Source organism: Rhineura floridana, chromosome 5 (assembly GCF_030035675.1).
Source record: "Rhineura floridana isolate rRhiFlo1 chromosome 5, rRhiFlo1.hap2, whole genome shotgun sequence".
NCBI lineage: Eukaryota > Metazoa > Chordata > Lepidosauria > Squamata > Rhineuridae > Rhineura > Rhineura floridana.
This window is the reverse complement of record NC_084484.1, coordinates 148,472,059-148,493,051: the sequence shown is the minus strand read 5'-3', so window position 1 is coordinate 148,493,051 and position 20,993 is coordinate 148,472,059. Positions and strand designations below refer to the sequence as shown.

Sequence of the window (20,993 nt, the reverse complement as noted above, 5' to 3'; positions counted from 1 at the left end):
GGTTTGAAAGATTAACTCCTTTGTAACTGGATAAAGAAATAAACTGCTCTTTGCTTGGGACATTGAAAATTGAAGGAGTTTTGTTCCTTTGGCTTTAAGAATGACAATTAAGAAGATCATGGATGTACAAGAAGGGACTTTATCTTTAGACATGTTTCAGAAAATAATGAATGGGATTAAGTCAATAAAACAAGAACTGAGAAATAATAGTCAAGCGTTGAAAATTGAATTTGACGAAATGAGACAGGAGCTGAAAGAAATTCAGGATTCTATGAGAAAGGAGAATAAAGATAGATCTGGAAAACCAAAAAAGGATGAAAGAGAAATTAAAGGCAAGGTTCAAACTATGGAGATTGGATTAAATATGGACATGGAAAAAGATTTGGATTTCCTGGCTGTGATGGATCCTGGAGACAAATATTACGGTTTGGAACTCAGCGCTGTCCCTGAAGGAACTGAAGAGATTGGAGATAAAGATATTATCGGTTCAAAAAAATTCCTGGACTGGAAGGATTTGATGGAACTTGAAATGGAGAAAGCTAACAGAATTAATCCCTGTTTTGTGTCAATGGAAAAATCTTCAAGAGATGTGCTAGTGTATCATGTAAAAAAGAGGAACAGAGACGCGGCTTTGCAACAATACTTTAGTGATACGTTCGGAATTGATGGCAAGAAAATATCTGTGAAAAAGGAAATTCCTATCAGACTCTTATTATATGACTATGACAGCAAGATTATTGGGCACGTAAAGATGGAAGATGGAACCAATACGGATAATGGAAGAAGAGCGATTTGAAATTACTGGACTTAGTAGACTTGATGAGTTGGATTAATTGACATGTTTATCTAGAAAAAAAATTGATGGACATATATCTCAAGGATTGGAAACTTCTCTTTGACTTTTTGTGGAAGAATAAAATGATATGATGTTAATGAGATTTGTAACCAATTAAGATAACCGCTGGAGGAAGGTGATTTTATAATCTATTAAGATACAGGCTTGTTATATATTATAGACTTATAGCTGAACTACGACAAATCGGAAGTCAATTTTTTTATATATTTTTTCTTTTTATTGTATTAGTTATGGATTTGTGTTTTTTCTTTTTGTATTGTTTTGGTTTTGAAAATTTGAATAAAAATTAATTGAAAAAAAAAAGAACTTGGTGGGCTGCCCTCTTGATTTCATGTCTTATTTTTGGCATTCAGCAATGCCTCTGATTTCAGAAGACAATAGCCTCATCAGATCCCTATTTCTCTTCTTCTGCAATATTGCAGTTTAAAAGTATTGGGTGGCACTCAGCCTCTGTTTTTTTAAAACCATTAACATACACAGTAATCACATTCTGGGTAATAGAGCACATTGCACAATTAGCAATGCAAGTAGCGTTTCTAATTAATTAGTCCCTAGTATTCAAAACACATTTTAAAAAACCCTGCAAAAGATTGCAAATTTGTTTTCCCCAGAATTTGGCATATTAACTGCTGAGCTAGTGACATTTTCTTCTAGTCTCAATTCCCTTTGATTTTCTCCATTGGGTAGAGGCACAGATGTGATATATTTGTCTGACACATTGTGAAAAAGACAGCCACTATGAAGCCCCTGTAATCTAGTCAACCTGTCATCTGAAACTGAATGCAAATATTGGGTCAGAGAGAGAACAGTATCCCCTCCTTCCAAAACTAACAGGCGGTCTCTACCAGCAGCCTTAATGACATATATTATAAAATTACAAGCCACAACTGTGAGGCTTATATGATGCCAGCACTCAGGAAACCTAATGTTGGTTGCAAATCTAAGTGGAAATAAAACTAGATAGGCTGCACTTTGTCTGCTACCGAAACAAAGGTTCCATTTTACCTACATGGAATTTTTATACTGTATGTAATACTTGTGAGAAAACCGCCCCAGGCCTACTCTTCAATTAAACATGAAACTCAGATACAATAGTTATGACAATTTTAAGACAGTTGTTGTCACTGAAACCAACGGGACTGCAAAGTGGGTATATCTGCCTGGATTGTGACCAATATGTTAAATAGCTCACCAACCTCTGTCAGAAGATAAAGATTCCGAAACTAGGAACCTAGAAGCCCAGAGCATATTTAAATATGAAGTGCCCCCTGGTGGCTAATTTTAAAATTTACAATAAAGTTGATTGAATAAACCCACATTACTTTGGCAATTCTATGCCAGTTGATTTTCCTAGGATATTTTCCAGAACACACTGGGAAGAATTGGTTCATTCTGCAGCTGATGCAGTCATCAGAAGGAAAATCATGCCCTTATTAGGGCTTCCATTCAAGGTTCTATCATAGAAAGTCAGTGCCTCACTCAGTAGAGATAAAGACATCCCCACAATATCCTGTGATGTCTGCTAGGCAAGGTCTTGGAGTGGGTGGTTGCTAACCAGCTCCAGACACTTTTGGATGAAACCGATTATCTAGATCCATTTCAATCCGGTTTCAGGCCCGGTTTTGGTACTGAGACAGCCTTGGTCGCCCTGTATGATGACCTATGTCGGGAGAGGGATGGGGGGAGTGTAACCCTATTGATTCTCCTTGATCTCTCAGCTGCTTTTGATACCATCGACCATGGTATCCTTCTGGAGCGACTTATGGAGTTGGGAGTTGGAGGCACTGCCTGGCAGTGGCTCCGCTCCTACTTGGTAGGTCGGCTCCAGAAGGTAGTGCTTGGGGAGGATTACTCGATACCCTGGGTTCTCCAGGGGTCCCGCAGGGGTCAGTTCTGTCCCCCATGCTCTTTAACATCTACATGAAGCCACTGGGGGCGGTCATCAGGAGTTTTGGAGTGTGTAGCCATCAATATGCTGATGACACGAAGCTCTACTTCTCCTTTTCATCTTCTTCAGGTGAGGCTGTCAATGTACTGAATCGTTGCCTGGCTGCAATAATGGACTGGATGAGAGCTAATAAATTGAAACTCAATCCAGACAAGACTGAGATGCTGTTAGTGAGCGGTTTCTCTGATCAGATGGTGGATACTCAACCTGTCCTGGGCGGGGTTACACTCCCCCTGAAGGAGCAGGTTCGTAGTCTGGGAGTTCTTTTAGATCCTTCATTGTCACTTGAGGCCCAGGTAGCCTCGGTGGCACGAAGTGCGTTCTACCAACTCTGGTTGGTAGCCCAGCTACATCCCTATCTGAGCAGCGACGACCTCGCCTCAGTTATCCACGCTCTGGTAACCTCAAGACTGGACTACTGCAATGCACTTTACGTGGGGCTACCTTTGAAGACGGTTCGGAAACTGCAGCTCGTGCAAAATGCTGCGGCCCGATTGTTGTCTAGGACTAAACGATCTGAACATATAACACCTGTTCTGGCCCGTTTGTACTGGCTGCCTATATGTTTCCGGGCCAGATTCAAAGTGTTGGTTTTGACCTATAAAGCCTTACACGGCGTGGGTCCGCAATACCTGATGGAACACCTCTCCTGATATGAATCTACCCGTACGCTGCGTGCAACATCGAAGGCCCTCCTCCGGGTACCGACTCATAGAGAGGCTCGGAGGATGACGACAAGATCTAGGGCCTTCTCAGTGGTGGCCCCCGAACTATGGAATAGTCTTCCTGACGAGGTGCGCCTGGCGCCAACATTGCTTTCTTTTCGGCGCCAGGTTAAAACTTACCTCTTTTCACAGGCATTTTAATACATTTTAATATATTTTAATATATTTACAACACTTTGGTATACTAAATTAATTGTGTATTATGTTTTAGCTTTTGAGTATTTCTGTTATGTGTGCAGTAGTTATTACGTGGTTTTATCATATTGTATTTTATATTCATGTTGTTCACCACCCAGAGAGCCGTTGGCTGTAGGCGGTATAGAAACTGAATAAAATAAATAAATAAATAAATTGTGAGGAATATTATCCTCAGTTTCAAAATAAGCAGCAGTGCCAATACTGTCAACCTGTAAGGAAGAATGCTTATCCTGGCAAGCTGGAGACTTTACCTGTAAGTCAATTTACTCATAAAAATGGCAACTGGCCACCAATATCAGCAAACTGGTATAGCACCTTACAAGTATATTGACATGCCCTTTGCAATCTGATCTGCCTCTTACAGCACAGTCCTAACCATGTTTACTCAGGTGTAAGTCCTACTGAATTCAATGCGGCTTACTCCTAGGTAAATGCAGCCTTACCACCCCTCTACTACACTCTGAAAGTACATATGGCAAATATGCAAGGAGTGAGACAGGAAAATTGAAGGACAAACCAGGGGAAGGGCTGTAAGAACATAAGAAGAGCCTGCTGGATCAGGCCAGTGGCCCATCCAGTCCAGCATCCTGTTCTCACAGTGGCCAACCAGGTGCCTGGGGGAAGCCCGCAAGCAGGACCCGAGTGCAAGAACACTCTCCCCTCCTGAGGCTTCCGGCAACTGGTTTTCAGAAGCATGCTGCCTCTGACTAGGGTGGCAGAGCACAGCCATCACGGCTAGTAGCCACTGATAGCCCTGTTCTCCATGAATTTGTCTAATCATCTTTTAAAGCCATCCAAGCTGGTGGCCATTACTGCATCTTGTGGGAGCAAATTCCATAGTTTAACTATGCGCTGAGTAAAGAAGTACTTCCTTTTGTCTGTCCTGAATCTTCCAACATTCAGCTTCTTTGAATGTCCATGAGTTCTAGTGTTATGAGAGAGGGAGAAGAACTTTTCTCTATCCACTTTCTCAATGCCATGCATAATTTTATACACTTCTATCATGTCTCCTCTGACTCGCCTTTTCTCTAAACTAAAAAGCCCCCAATGCTGCAACCTTTCCTCGTAAGGGAGTCGCTCCATCCCCTTGATCACTGTAGCTCAGTGGCAGACCATCTGCCTTACGTGCAGAAGATCCCAGGCTCAATCCCCGGGATCGCCAAGTAGGACTGGGAAAGAATTCCATCTGATATCCTAGATAGCCACTGCCAATCAGTGTAGACAATACTGAGCCAGATGGACCAATCAGTCTGACTCAGAGTAAGGTGGTTTCCTGTATTCCAAAGCAAAATGAACTGCAGCAGAGGGATGTTGGTGTACAGCAACCTCAAGACAATAGTTCTGTACAGAGCTACAGTCTTTGGAAGTATCTTTTGCCTCTTGTCTATGGATTTAACAAGGGGGGGTAATATGCCCAGAATATATGCACTTAGTCTTGAAACCTACTTAAATATCCAGTTCTGAACCTAAAAACTGGAAAGTACTAATAAGTACTTTCCGCACACTTCTAAACAGGAGTAGCTCACCCTATGCATCAGAGTTTAAGAAGCAGCTGCCACATTAGACTGCCTCAATTACCTGCCCCCCCCCCAAATCCCAAACAGGGAAATTTAACATCAATTAAGTGGGCATCCTACAATGTAGTGGGTCACTGCTTGATTCCTGCAAAAGTAGGTCAATTGTTTGTTGCTGTTTATGAACTACAAATTTCTGTGCACCATGTTGGTGGTCTAACCCTTAAAAAACAATCCACAGGTGGATCCATGCTCTTCACCTATAATCAGAGGAAACTTTTTTGTCCCAGAAGTGAGAAGAGAAACTGATGAGAACTGGAGCCGTGCATTTGGAGCAATAAGGGTAGCTAACTGGGCTGGATTTGAGCTATTGAGGGCAGTCCTGTTTAATATCACCTAACCTTGATTTAAGAAATTGCTATTCCTCTAGTTGTGTATAATTGCCATAGCAAGCTCATACTGGAAAGGAAATTATTTTTATCTATTCTACAGTGGTATAATATTTGCCAATTGGCTGTTTCATAACTAAGAAACAAGCAAACTCGAAGACTAGAAATACCACAACCCTACACTTTGGCTTGCTAGTCTCATTATCCACAGCCACCCCCCTTCATCTTGAAACCCAAATGCCATAGCAAAACTGGTACAAGACCTAGGGTTACAGAGCGTATGACATTCAGTGTGATTGATAGCATGCACCCCAGCTTCCTCAGTTATTCCCAACAAAAAACTGCTAAGATGATGTTAACAGAATTGCATGTATCTATCTACAGAAGCACTATTCATCAATTTATTTGCATATAAGGTCTCTCAAGTTGTTTTCATCACTGTGACAGAAAGAGAGGAAGGCTATATTTGCAAAAGTATCAGTGATGGACTGGATGGGAGCGAACAAGCTGAAATTAAATCCTGACAAGACAGAGGTGCTCCTCGTCAGTCGGAAGGCGGAGCAGGGAATAGGGATTCAACTTGTGCTGGATGGGGTTACACTCCCCCTGAAATCACAGGTTCGCAGTTTGGGAGTGCTCCTGGACTCGGCTCTGACTCTGGAGGCACAGGTCTCGGCTGTGGCTAGGAGTGCTTTCGCTCAATTAAGATTGGTGCACCAACTGCGCCCGTTCCTTGACCAGTCAGACTTGACCACGGTGACACATGCCTTAGTTACATCTCGATTAGACTACTGTAACGCGCTCTACGTGGGGCTGCCCCTGAAGACTGCTCGGAAACTGAAATTGGTACAAAGAGCTGCAGCCAGGATGTTAACTGGGGCGGGATATAGAGAACATACAACCCAGCTGTTGTATCAGCTCCACTGGTCGCCCATTTGTTTCCGGGCACAATTCAAGGTGCTGGTTTTGACCTATAAAGCCTTATACGGCTTAGGTCCAGGCTATCTGTCAGAGCGCCTCTCCCTCTATGAACCTGCTCGGACTTTAAGATCCTCCAGCGAGATTCTACTTATTACCCCTTCCTTCCTGCAAGTTCATCTTGCAGAGACACAGAATAGGGCTTTTTCGGTGGCCGCCCCTAGACTGTGGAACTCTCTCCCTATTGAGGTCTGGTTGGCTTCCTCATTATCAAATTTTCGTGCACAGGTGAAGACTGTTCTATTTAGACGGGCTTTTAACCAATGTAGTTAGTTTTAACCTATGTTTATTTAATTCCACTTTAAATTGCTTAAACTGAATATCATGTTTATTAATTATTGCTGTTTTAATGTTTTAATGTAAGCCGCCCTGAGTTCCTCAGAAAAAGGGCGGGGTATAAATATTTTAAATAAATAAATAAATAAATAAATAAATAAATAAATAAATAAATAAATAAAAGGGAAAAATTAATTTCTAAAGAAAACTTTTGTACTTTGATGAAAGGATTCTGGCTGGCTAATGTTGCAGAAAGCAACATTCACAATGCACGCTCCAAAGAAATTGCATTTTGATTGCTTCGTAATTATTGCCAATATAAAAGAAAGCATGAGGAGCACTAAAGAACATACCAATTAAATAGAGCTCACAGCAGGGATGGTATTGAGCTGTGCTTGATTGTGGGGAGCAGTGTCAATATCCACCCCTAACAGGCAGACACAGATCCTCCTAATCTGCTATACCTGTCAGTTTTACCCTGCTGTGTCTAATCATGCCCATGAATTCTAGTCCACCATCACTTTGGAGAAGAAATTAAACTAAAAAGATGTACTTAAGAACACCAGTATGCTTAGATAAGAATGGACTGTAAATAACTCTCAGAGCAAACGGCTGTGACCTTTTGCAGCAATTGTGCATTGAACATCCAATTTGCTCCTTCATTCGTCATCCATGCATTTTCATTAACATTAAATATTCCACAGTATGCCTGTCCCCATGATGCCTAAACAGCTACTTTATTATTATTACCATATTACTTTAACTCAAACATATTAACCTTTGCAGGTGAAATGAAAATGTGAGGGAAAACCAAGTTCTGGTAGAATAGGCTATTCTGATTTGTACCTCTGGTGAAGACATAAATGATGGTCACAGGCAAAAGGCAAACTGACTTCAGGTTGATTAGGAAAGGGGTCAACTAATAACAAGTAATCTTAAGAAAAATCTCAGAAAAGAATTGCTTTCCCCTCAAGAGTTTTAAATTAACTCAGAATGTTGCCATATTATCTTAAAATGGCTTAAAATGTCATATGCTCTTAGTCCAAGATCTGGTCACAAATTGCTGCTCACATGGAGCAAAGCAATTACAGTCCAAGAGAAATAGTTTTGGAAGATGAGGAGGAGGATTTATTTCTCACCCTTTAACCTAAGGTCCCAGGTGAGTGTGATGGGTTGCTAGAGGGCGCTGGTCCTTTGCTGGCCCACAGCCCATTAGTAAGCCCCAATCGACACCAGAAGGCACCAGCAAGCAACACCCAGGCAATGACTGGACAGCCACCTGTCCTGTATGCTTTAAGTTTGATTCCTGCATTGAGCAGGGGGTTGGACTTGATGGCCTTATAGGCCCCTTCCAACTCTACTATTCTATGGTTCTACATACTGCCTGGAGAGTTTACCTGTGGGAGAAGGAGGGTGGGGCACTCTCCATCAGCTGCCTGGTGCAGAGAAGGAGCCCAACTGTTGTGTTTTAGGCAGAAGAAAGTGAGGAGAGTCAGGCAGGTTATACAAGGCCCCTGAGAGAGGGAAGGGAGCCCCGCAGAGACACAGGGTAGAGGTTGGGGGGAAAGTGGTCTGTACTTCCTTCATGGAGGCCCTCTTCAGCCTATCCCCCTAATCCTATCATGTTTGGCCAGAGCAGGAATGCCAACAGCCCAGACTCATCTAGCCTTCCTTCACCCTAGGAAGACATAGCGTCCCTTGATTTGAGCTTGCCAAAGGCACTGAGGTTGAACACCCCTGTCTGCTCTGCAGAAGAGCCTCCCTGGAACACTGAAGCAGCCCTGAGAAGGTCTGCTAAAGGACTTGGTGCTGGGGAAAAATGGGGCTGGGGTGACATTAGATAATGTGAAGTAACATTTCTGTAATAAAGCTGTATATACAACTGATCAGACAAGAGTTGGTGCTTTTGTTTTCACCTCCTTACCACGTGGGACCCATGGAACCCATGGAGCGTGGCCAGTTGATTTGACCCTTCCCCAGGGACAGCAGGTCGCAAGAATGTAAAATACAACATTAAAAACACTTTCGCAAGAATAGGGCAGGTCTTAAAAATATACGTCTCAACTATCACAGACAAGGGTAAAGAGGTGTGTCTTCAGCATACAACAAAACCTGAATCATGAAGGTGACAGATGCATTGTGAAGGTTATAGAGACCAAACCCAGTGACACTCCCAAGCCTAGGAAGCTGTACAGCCCCAGAGTGTATCCAACCAAGCTCTGAAAGACCTTCCTAACTTAGCACAGACTTTTATTACTGGTACCACCAGCTCTCCATCTAGCCTATTTAAGCCTTGGGCTTCTGGGGAAACTTTTGAAACAAAAGCAAGCAAACAGGCCGGTTAGCTTAACGTCTGCTCCAGGAAAACTGGCAAAAAGTATTATTAAATACAAATTAACAAAGCATATAGAAGAACAAGTCCTGCTGAAGCAGAACCAGCATGACTTCTGCAAGGAAAAGTCCTGCCTCACTAACCTATTAGAATTCTTTAGAGGTTCAACAAGCATCTAGACAGAGGTGATCCAGTGTACAAAGTATACTTAGACTTTCTAAAAGCTTTCAACAAGGAACCTCACCAAGAGTCCTGAGTAAACTTAGCAGTCATGGAATAAGAGGAGAGGTCCTCTTGTGGATCAGGAATTGGTTAAGTAACAGGAAGCAGAGAGCAGGAATAAATGGACAGTTCTCCCAATGGAGGGCTGTAGAAATTGGAGTCTTCCAAGAACCAGTATTGGGACCTGTGCTTTTTAACTTGCTCACAAATTATCTAGAGTTAAGGGTGAGCAGTGAGGTGGCCGTTTACTGATGATACTAAATTGTTCAGGGTTGCTAAAACAAAAAGGGATTGTGAAAAACTCCAGAAGGACCTCTCCAAACTGAATGAATGGGCTGTAAAATGGCAAATGAAATTCAATATAAACAAGTGTAAACTTATGCATATTGGAGCAAAAAATCTTAATTTCATATATACGCTCATGGGGTCTGAACTGGCAGTGACTGACCAGGAAAGAGACCTTGAGGTTGTAGTGGATAGCTCGATGAAAATGTCTATCCAGTGTGCAGCAGCTGTGAAAAAGGCAAATTCCATGCTAGGGATCATTAGGAAAGGTACTGAAAATAAAACTGTCTATCACAATGCTGTTGTATAAATCTATGGTGTGGCCACATTTGGAATACTGTGTACAGTCATGGTCGCCTCACCTCAAAAAGGATACTGCAGAGTTGGAAAAGGTTCAGAAAAAGGTAACCAGAATGATCAAGGGGATGGAGCGACTCCTCTATGAGGAAAGGTTGCAGCATTTGGGGCTTTTTAGATAAGAGAAAAGGCTAGTCAAAGGCGACACGACAGAAGTGTATTAAATTATATGCATGACATGGAAAAAGTGGATAGAAAAAAGTTTTTTGCCTACTCTCATAAAACTAGAACTCGTGGACATTCAACGAAGCTGCATGTTGGAAGATTCAGAACAGACAAAAGAAACTATTTCTTCACACAGTGCATAGTTAACTATGGAATTCGCTCCCACAGGAGGGAGTGATGGCCACCAACTTGGATCACTTTAAAATAAGTTTAGACAAATTCATGGAGGACAAGGCAATCCACGGCTACTAGCCATGATGGCTGTGTTCTGCCACCATAGTCTAATGCAGTATGCTTCTGAAAACCAGTTGCTGGCAGCCCCAGGAGGGGAGAGTGCTCTTGCACTCAGGTCCTGCTTGTGGGCTTCCCATAGGCATCTGGTTGGCTACTGTGAGAACAGGATGCTGGACTAGATACGCCACTGGCCTAATCCAGCAGACTTTTCTTATGTGTCAGGAGGCAATGGAGTGTTCATGTTGGAAGTGGGGCAAGAGCAACTCCTGTTTTGTTCTTTTGTTTGTGCTCCAGAAGGGAGATAGAGCTAAGGTCCTCCAGATGGATAGGCTTGTTTACCTTTACTTGTGATGCTCTGACTGACTTCCTTCTGTCACCAGACTGTTACGTCTTTAGGGAAGCTTACCTGCCCCTCCTCCTTCTGCCCTTTCCACTCCTTTCCTCTCTAACTGTCCAGGAGAGAGGAGACATCCCTTTGTCTCTGCTCTCTCTAAGCCATGAGGCTAACTCCCGCACCTGGGCGTAATGCCTCCAACTTAGCTAGTTAGTTAGAACTAGGTATGCTTTTCTATCTACAATGTATTTCTATAATTAAAGTAGCTTTTCTTATTTTACTAAGTCTCCAGTCTCAGTGATGCTGATGCAGGGTAAAAGCCTGCTTTCTTAGGTAAACGCACGCACACGCTGGCACATTTGCATTTCAACATCTGCTGTTACTCTGCTGCTGTGGTGTTGCTTTAAACGAAATTAAGCACACAAATTACACACAGCATAACAGTTCAAACATGTCTCATCCCTCCATATGGTATTTTGTGGTCATTATAGTACATGCACCCAAAAAACTGAAGCTTAATCCAGATACGCCAGAAGTGCTGGGGGTGGAGAAACTTACAACTCTAGATAGTTAATGAGGTTGCAGTCCCTCTGAATGGTCTAGTTCACCATTTGGGTGTGCTTCTGTTTGTATGCCAGCTGTGACCGTCTCTGGAAATTCCAGACCTTGTCATGGCTATTCATCCACTAGTGACTTCCAGGCTAGTCTACCATAATGTGCTTTACATGGGGCTGCCTTTGAAGATTGTTCAGAAACTACAACTGGTGCAGAATGCAGCTGCCTGGCTATTAGTTGGGGCCAGGAAATCAGCTCATGCTACACTGATACTTCCTCAACTGCACCAGTTACCAGGGTGTTTCCAGGACAAATTCAAGGTGCTGGTGAAGACCTTTACAGCCCTAAACAGTTTGGGATCAGGTTATCTTAGGGATAGCTTGCACTCATATCAACCTAACTAAGATTTATGACAGAAGCCTTGTAAGATGCCCACCAGTAAATTTTATCAGGCTGGTGGGCACAACAAAATAACGCCTTCTCTGCAGCCCCCCCCCCCAATATTCAATTCTGGAGAAAGTTAGGCAAACTCTTCCTTTGATCTCTTTTAAAAGCTGTAAAACAATGGCTTTTAGAGACTAAAGTGAGACGCCAGATGTTGGTTTGAAATTGGGCCATTTGTCCATTGCTGGTTTCAATGTTTATTCCTAAAGGTAATAGGATTTTATAGTTTATTTTTGCCTTGAATGTTTTGGATATATTTTATGGACTGTACACCACTTTCTGAGGAGATTGTTCTAAAAAGCAGTATAGAAGTTTCTCAAATAAACAGACAACCCGGAAACACCAACACCACCACAATGCATGAAAAAGTCCTGAGAAACAGGGTTTATTCCCACCATTTGCCAATGCGTTATTAAATCCAAACTGTACACATAGCAGTGATCACCTATGACTGGCTTTCCAGGGGTTGGGTGCTGGCACAGCTTTCCCTGCAGCTGTCATGGGAACAGGCCAAAAGTGGCTGAGATAGTTACCCACAAAAACACAAGTTAAAAACCATAACAGTTCAATGGTAAAAGCCAGCCATTATGCAGAATTAAAGTCAAACCATTTCTCAACCTAAATGCTACAGAGCGAGGGGGGGAAAGATTACCAGCCTGTCTGCAATACAGAACAGATTTCTTTATATGATAGAATGACTGGACATTTATTCAATTAAATGCCATCATACTTACCACATGCATTTGATCAAAGGAGCGAACGGAAGCCAATCTGTCTACAAATTAGAGAAAACAAAAACATTCGCCTTTTGAGCAACAATATGCAAACATAGAAGATCTCTGTTTCTACTAGTTGTCAATGCCAGACCAAAAAAACCTTATGCCGTACCTGTTGGGCTACCACGAACATGCTCCATCTTTCCTTGGAGAAGACCAATTTGCCTCTCTAATTGTCTATTTAATTCTATTTGGGTTTCATATCTGGTTTTCCATTCACTGTCTTAAAACAACAAAAGAAGGAAGTATGATTCAGTACATCAAATTATCACAAAGAACTTTTAAAGCTTACACTCTAATCACAAAGCATGCATTGACCTATGAAAACCTGAACATACTGTAGTTAACATTAACTATGGCTTGCTTGAAACTCTCAAAAACTTTGCTGACATTTTCATCTGTAACAAAAACTGAAAGGCTAATTAACCCCACAGCATGCTAGAACAACATCTCATAGGTCCTCAGTCCATGGGACAGCATATCCCAGGAGAATGAGGCACCTAATAGACTCTTTCCCCTGCTAAGAACTGGGCAGGATGACTGGCTGCTGGCAGGGAAAGACCCTTACTGATCTCCGTACTAGTCCAGAGCAAGGGAACTGTTGTCCCCACACACTGGAAGCCTAAACCTAATCTTATCCTTACAGATGGCTGGCAAATTCCTTTTGCTAGGTAGATGGGTCAGGTGAATTCTGATTATGTGAGCTAATTTTTAAGATGGGGTACCCAACACAATGCATGCCAGATGTTAGACTATGATTCCCATCAGCCCTGACCATGGGCCATTAAGAAAAGGTTTCTTGTAAAAGAAATCTTTCTTGAATGTTTAGAATGGGAAAATCATCTGAGATTGGTGTTTGTGTGTGTGCGGGGCGGGGAGAGGGGGGAGAGAATAGGAAAACCAGCATTTCATTTTGGAACTTTTTGGAATAGTCAGAGATAAGAGACAGAATTTGTGTGTGTGCGTGCATGCACACGTGCTACATATTGAGCCTGAAGGCACCTTGTCATGCAGGATTTCTCTGGAGATTTGTTGAGTATTAGTGGATCTGCTGTCTTGGGAGGTGGGCCTCTGCCCTCATTTTTTCTTTACTTCAATATTCATAAATAAAGCAAATATTACAAAAATGCTGCAAGTCTCTAGTGTGTTTGCCGCCAAAGGAACCCCAAAGCCGGTTGCCACTGCTCCTGCGGCTTCTTGCTACTCAGGGGTGGGAAGCACGCAGTAATTTGCTTTGAGCAGCAGGCACAGCTAAGTGTCTGGCATTTTAAAAGATATTTCAATACCAATGCCTGAAGACTCTTGTTGTGTTGTTATTACAGTTAGATATACATCATGGGCTTTTTATAACGTCCCCAGAAGCCTAGATGTGAGCCTCTTACCTTCATCCTCAACACTGTTAAGTCTTTTCTCCAGTTCTGCTACTGTACTTTTCATTTCAAATACTGAAAGTTCTAGCACTTCTCTGTATTATGGAAATAATAAATGGTTACTTAATTTAGAAACTTATAATAGGCCAGGGTGGGGTGGAGACCTTTTTCAGTCCAAGGGATGCATGCAGGAGCAAGCAGAGGGCCAGAAATAAAACTGGAAGGGCAACAGATGTGACTGTTATCTTTGTACAGTGGGCTACAATCCATGCACGCAAGTGCCAGAGGTTTCTATATCACACACATACATTCTCCATCCAGGCAAGTAAGAGATATTATCACAGTTCAAGGACACATTCCAGCCAGGCAGAAGCACTAAAGGTGCAGAGCTGGGGCATGACTTAGTGAAACAGGAGAGAGAGGGCTGCATTCGGGCCACATGCCAGAGGTTTCCCACCCTTGCAACAGTCCAAAAAACTATGGTGTTCAGACACATGAAAATGGTATTTGTGTGTATATACAGTATAATAAATTACTTAGAAGGCTATTTAGAAAGGATTCTTAGAATGTTTCAAAAACCAGAACCAAGCATCTTCCCAGTTCAGAGCCGATAAAACTGTGAAGCAGATGTCAACACAAACAGTAGATTCCTCCCTTCCCCAGAATTAGCTGGGGGGAAAACATGCAGGTGTTAAACTAAATAGACAGATGGTGACGTTAGCTCTTGCTATTGAGCAAGACCACGCTAAGACTTTGCAAGTCTCAGGACAAATGGATTATTGAGTTTCCCACTCCTGTTGAGGCTGTATGTACTTTCACTATTCTAGTATGTTAATTTCTTGTTCATATTTTATCATACCCAAGAGCAAACTTCCATTCCCTATCCACAGCTATTCAACATTAATGCATTATTTACTAGAAGATTTATATCCTGCCTTTTAAATCTGACTGAAGCTGCAATCCAATACACACTTACCTAGGAGGAAGTCCCATTGAATCCAATGGAGCTCACTTCTGCAAAGACATGTATTGGTTGCAGCCTAAATGTTTTAAAAGACTGTTTCCCATTGCTTCTAGGTAATGCTGCAGCTCTGAGTTTGATGGACCCTAAACTTATAGAGTGTAAAATGGTCTTCACCAACCTAGTGCCCTCCAGATGTTTTAAACTGCAATTCTCATCAGACCCCAGCCAGTGGTGCTGGTTGGGGGCTGATGGGAGTTGTAGTCCAAAGTGGTTGGAGGGCACCAGGTTGGTGAAGGCCAGTCTAAAGGAAATGGGGAGCTGCAAATTACAGCCATTCTATACATGATTTGACTATTGTTATTTGATAGGTGTAAGGCTCAATAATAAAGTCACCTTTGTAAAATGGTGGAAATAGTGATGACATATATGCAAGGGTGCTTAATAAGTCACTTAAAGCTGAACAGGTAAAAACCAACACCTTGCACAATAGGAGGACACAGGTAGAAAGTAACATCCAGGAGCGTTGGGGGATTTTGCTCTGGGCAACACATCTCATAAGGAAACAGGCTGCCATGTTCTGCATCACTGAAGCCTCTAAACTTGTGGCTTTCAAACTGTGTTGTGGGGAACCTGCAATTCCTTGGCAGCTAACCAGACGGTTCTTCAGTAAGATCAATAATGGTGGACATATTGACTGAAAGCAAGCAAGCAAGGAAGTGATACAGAGTGTAATTTAGGGAATGCACTCAGTTCATGTGAGATGGCACAGTCTTAGGTAGTGCCCAGGGCACTACACAGGGGGTTCCACAGCAAGACAATGTGGGAAGGATTCCCCAAATATAGAAAGCTTGAAAACCATTAGGGGTAACCAACACGGTGCGCTCCAGTTGTTGTGGACTACAGCTCCAATGATCTCTGTCCTTGGAGATGCTGGCTGGGGTTGATGGGAGTTGGAATCCAACAACATCTGGAAGGCACCACATTGGCTACCCCTGCATAACCGTGAGCCAGGAATGAGCAGAAGGTAGATCAACTGGTAGATTGTTAAATGACTGCTGGAGATCAGCAAGCATCACCAAGACCCACAGCACGCTCCTATACATGTTTACTGAGAAGTAAGCCTCAGGATGTTCAATGGGGCTTACTCCTACTGTGTTTATCAATACCAGCAACAAAAAAGCCTCCCCATCCATGGCTAAATAAAGCTGGAAGCAAGGAAGATCCCACAAGTCCAAAGTCTGCCCACTCTCATCCTAAACCGTTTTCAAGACAGCTACATGCAGAACAATTGCAGTATCACTGTAAATTTAGGGGGCAACCACCCGCCTCCATTCTATGTCTGGTAAGTGCCTGCTGGATGAAGCCAAAGGCCCATTTAGCCCAGCATCCTGTTCTCACAGTGGCCAATCAGATGCCTATGGGAAGCCCACAAGCAGGACTTGAGGGCAACAGCACTCTTCTGCTGCTGATCTCTGGCAACTGGTAATCAGAGGCATCCTGTAGGCAGCACGTACACACTTTGACTAATAGTCACTGATAGCCTTATCCTCCATGAGCCTGTCTAATCCACTTTCAAAACCATCCAAGCTGATGGCCAACACACCCTGTGATAGAGTATTCTACAGTTTAACTAAGTGTTGTGTGAAGAAGTGTTTCCTTTTGTCTGTCCTGAAATTTCCCACCATTCAGCTTCACTGGATGACCCCATGTATTATTAGAGAGAAAAAACTTCTCTATCTCCTTTCTCCATACTGTGCATAATGTTATTCACCTCTCTCATATACTCTATTACTCACTCTTTTTTCTAAACAAAAAAGCCCAAACACTGTAATCTTTCCTCATAGGGGAATTGCTCCGGACCCTTGATCATTTCGGTTACCCTTTTCTGCACCTTGTTCAGCTCAACAATATCCGTTTTGAGGTCTCCATCTGCACCGCCTTCTCTTTCACATGATGTCTCATGTGACAATCTCAATTTTCACTCCTTCCCAGCTTGAAGACAAAGCGAGAAATTTATGGTACGCTAAGAACTGAATGTCCATGTTTACAGGCGTTTACGTGTTTGGTATTGTGGTATTTTATAGATCATTATAATATAAATTGATATTAGTGCTGTGTTTTGTATATGGAATTCTGGGTGTATATATATAAGGTGTACGTATATGAATGAAAAAAGAAAGCTTCCTTCACTCATGAACCTCACTGGGTGACCTTGGGACAGTCAGTGTCTCTCAGCCTAACCTACCTCACAGGGTAGTTATGAGGATAAAATGAGGGATAATAAGACACATGTGTGCCACCTTGAGCTCCTTGGCAGAAAGGTGGGATAGAAATAAATAAATAAATAAATAAAATTCCTCGGGTCAATCAATGCACGAAGACATTTATAGCATCTTCTGTTGCTCAGCCACACTATTAAATCCCCAGTCCCTGGTCAGGAACAAACATAGGAAACTGCCTTATACAGAGTCAGACCACTGGCCCATCAAGCTCAGTACTGTTGTTGCCAACTGCTGGGTTTCAGGCAGGAGTCCTTCCTAGTTCTACCTGGATATGCTGAGGGCTGAACCAGGGACCTTTTACATGCAAAAAATGTGCTCTGTTCCAGGTCTACAACCCTTCCCTAAGGTCCTACCCAAGGCACTAGCCTTGTCATGAGGGATCTTCCCCAGTGACACGACACTAGAGGTTTACTTATTTTGCATTCTTGTATACCACCTTTCATCAAAATATGTCCTCAGAGCAGTTAACATCAAAATAAAACATATCAAAAGGAACCACATAACCAAAAAAACAGATACATATACAAGTAACAACCAGCAATAGAACTATAACAATTGGGATAAAACACAGGAGGACCAGAGGCTTAACAAAAAAAGGGAAAGTTAAATTAAACATGGCCTCCGAAAGCTTGGGAGAACAAATTTGTCTTCACTATGCAGGGGAAGCCCGTCATTGCCATGGCCATCTGCATATCCATGGGGAGAGAGTTCCACAACTGGGCCGCCACCACAGAGAAGGCCATGCTTTGGGTTCCTAGATAATGGCCCACACCTGTTGGTGGAACCACATGCAAGACTCCTCTGCTGATCTCAGGGCTTGGACTGGTTGATGTAAGGAGAGGCGTTGTGACAAAAACCTAGGTCCCAAGTGGTTAAGAGCTTTATGCATTAAGTTAGTACCTTGAATAAGGCCAAGTAATACATAGGTAGCCAGTACAAATCCCACGGAATAGGTGTAACAGGACATCGCACAGAACTATCAGTCAAAACTGTTGCAACTGCATTTTGAACTAGCTGCAGGTTCTGAATCGTCTTCAAGGAGAGCCCAATCTGGAGCATGTTGCAGTGTTTTAGATATATGAATGTGGAAGATGGGGGTGCCCATTCTAGCCTTGTCACCATCCCAGTTCCATCCCTAGTGTGTCCACATCCTTGGATTCTATTTTACCAGAATATAGTATTTATTTATTTAAGAATATTTATATTCCATCCTTCCATTGTAAAAACAATGCTCAAAGTGAGTACAAGATATCAAAAATCACCAAAAAGGCATCTGAGTGCTGAGATGTACATTCTGTATCCTTTGGCTTCATAGAATATTTAACAATGGCCTTTAGCATACTGAATTAATCAGACAGCCAAATACAGCGGTAGCAATAAATATACTAAAATGAATTTCAATAATAAATATGAGTGAAAAGTTGTAGTGAAAAGTAGTAAAGTGGTAGTTGGTAGTAAATCCTATCATTTTCAAGCCTAATTCCAGCAAGGGGTGTGTATTTAGCAAGGGAGTAACAAACATTGATATGAGGCTTGAAAATAGCCTTTTATGTCAGCAATAGAAGACTCAAGTGTAAATGACAGGGAGGGTTAAGGAGGGGAGTCTGCAGATGGGGAGGCACCCCCACCCCCCTGTATATAGATGCCTTCCTCTCCTCAAACTACACCCATACACGTGCAAACACAGTTAGCTGAAAAGGACAGGTGACAGCAATGACACTTTGCCCCATCTCCAGGTGAACTCATGCAGTGGCCTCCTGCGTAGGCAGAAACCAAAGCCTTTGCCCATCAATATTTTAACATTGCCTTAATGTTTACTATGAATGTGTAGTCAATGTCAACGCTGAGAGTTACTGTGATGTATTGGCTATGAATGTTACGTAATTAGCTTGGATGCCCCAGATTCAAGTCTTCCCTCGGCTATAAACACAGGCAAGCCATTATTCCTCTCCCTCCCAGCCCCACTCTTGCTTCTGTCTCACAATATGGGGATATTCTTACTGCCCTACGCTACAGGGCTGTTGGTAAGGATGACTGAAACCATGCAAGTAAAGCCTTTTAAAGCTCTAGCTAAAGTATTATTACAGGACACAGAAGGGACAACGTGTATCGTCTGTGTGAGCATTTGTGGAAAAGAGTATTTCCTTCAAGTAACCACAACAGTCCAACAACCGGGGGGGGGCTACTTGTCTACCCCTCTGGCGTCCCCCAAGGTTGGGAAGAAACAGTACTGGAAGGGGCGGGCTCTAGTCGCCCGTGAGTCAGAAACTAAGCAGGCACGTACGCCCCTTGCGCACGTGCTTTTCGCCGCGTGGCTCGGCCAAAGGAAACTCACTTCATCTGTTTCTCCTGCCCCAGGTCCAGCGCAATCCGCTCAAAGCCCAGTGCCTCGCTGCAGTCTGCCCCTTCCCCCATGGCTCCCTTCGCACGGCGACCGCAGCCCGTCCCCTGCGCCAGCACAGCCGCACTGCGTCTTCGTCGCCTTGGAGAAAGACGGTAGGTGGGAGGCAGGCGCGGGCGGTCACGTGGCAGGGAACACTCGCTCCCGTTCCGTATTGTCACATCACGGCATCCGCCCCAGGAGGCTTGTCGTTCAGACGGGACAAAGCTGCCGTCGTGCCTACGTCAGGGTGGGGCCGGCAGACGGCGTCCTATCCCCTCAGGTGGAGGAGCGCAAGCGCTGGTTTGCGGAGGAATGACGGGCTTAAGCTCGTACCCGCCACGCATTTAAAGTACATTTTCTACCCTCTCAAAGAAGCCTGGGAATTGTAGTTCACCCGTCACAGAGCAATAATTCCCAGGACCCTTAGTTACACGTCCCAGAATTCTTTGGGAGCCAGGAAAAATGTGCTTTAAATGTATTGGGCGTACGCAGCCTGACATAGTTCTTTTCCTCTTTATTGTCAACGTGGTGGCTGTCGAGATTGCTTCCGAGGACGAGCTATTTGTTCTGGAGCTTTAAAGAAGCTTGGTAGAAGTCACGCTGCCTACTGTGCCTCATGCTGGAAAGGGCGCTTGAGTGTTTAATGCCACCTTGCTGCCCTCGAGATAATTACGGGAGAGGGGGAGAAGGTGCACTTGGAGCGGGGCGCTCTCCGCTGCAGCTTGAGGAACATCAAAGAAGAAAGGGCAACAGACCATGCCAACTGTAGTTAAGAGGCGTATTTGTGATAGCTTACTTTCAAAATATTTTTGATACAGTGTTTAGCTGAAACTTGGAAGGTAGCCTCAGATAATCTAGCTTTTCCTTCGGAATGTAGTATTTTCTACCCCCGCAAGAAGCTGCATGCTTTAAGACAAAAACCTTTGCCTGCCAGAAAATTAGCTATTAAAAGGTACCAAGTCCGCCAGTCTGTGTGTAAATGAAACCCAGGGTAGGGTTGTGTTGTACCGGTTCCAGTGTGTCTCCAACTCCAAATGGGGCCATGGTGCTAAAACCACAGTAAGATCAGCTTGAGTACGTTTTTTTAAAATTTATTTTATTTATTTATTTATTTATTTATTTATTTAATTAAGCTTATATACCGCCCGACTAGCAACAGCTCTCTGGGCGGTGAACATTAAAAATACAATAAAAATAACACAAAACTGTACACAAAACTGTACAGTCTAAAATCAAAATATAATAATTTACAATTAACAGGAATTAAAATGCCTCAGAGAAGAGAAAGGTTTTAACCTGGCGCCAAAAAGATGATAGTGTCGGCACCAGGCGCACCTCCTCGGGGAGACCATTCCATAGTTCGGGGGCCACCACTGAGAAGGCCCTAGATCTTGTCACCACTCTCC

General features: G+C 43.1%; 1 protein-coding gene across 2 annotated transcripts in view; it reads right to left on the bottom strand.

Annotated features, from left to right (window-relative positions):
- The window catches only part of CCDC169 (coiled-coil domain containing 169), a 40,336-nt gene extending 20,417 nt beyond the window's left edge, over window positions 1–19,919 (bottom strand). Inside the window, exons 1-4 of one of the 2 annotated variants that reach the window (XM_061628413.1) lie at window positions 19,540–19,919; window positions 13,971–14,053; window positions 12,701–12,811; window positions 12,547–12,587 (exon numbers count right to left, since the gene is read on the bottom strand). In XM_061628413.1, the coding sequence (XP_061484397.1) occupies window positions 12,547–12,587; window positions 12,701–12,811; window positions 13,971–14,053; window positions 19,540–19,619 (315 nt within the window). In that variant the 5' untranslated portion in view covers window positions 19,620–19,919. The remainder of the gene's footprint in view (window positions 1–12,546; window positions 12,588–12,700; window positions 12,812–13,970; window positions 14,054–19,539) is intronic. The other variant, XM_061628412.1, reaches the window with a different exon arrangement.
- Between the last annotated feature and the right edge of the window lie 1,074 nt (window positions 19,920–20,993).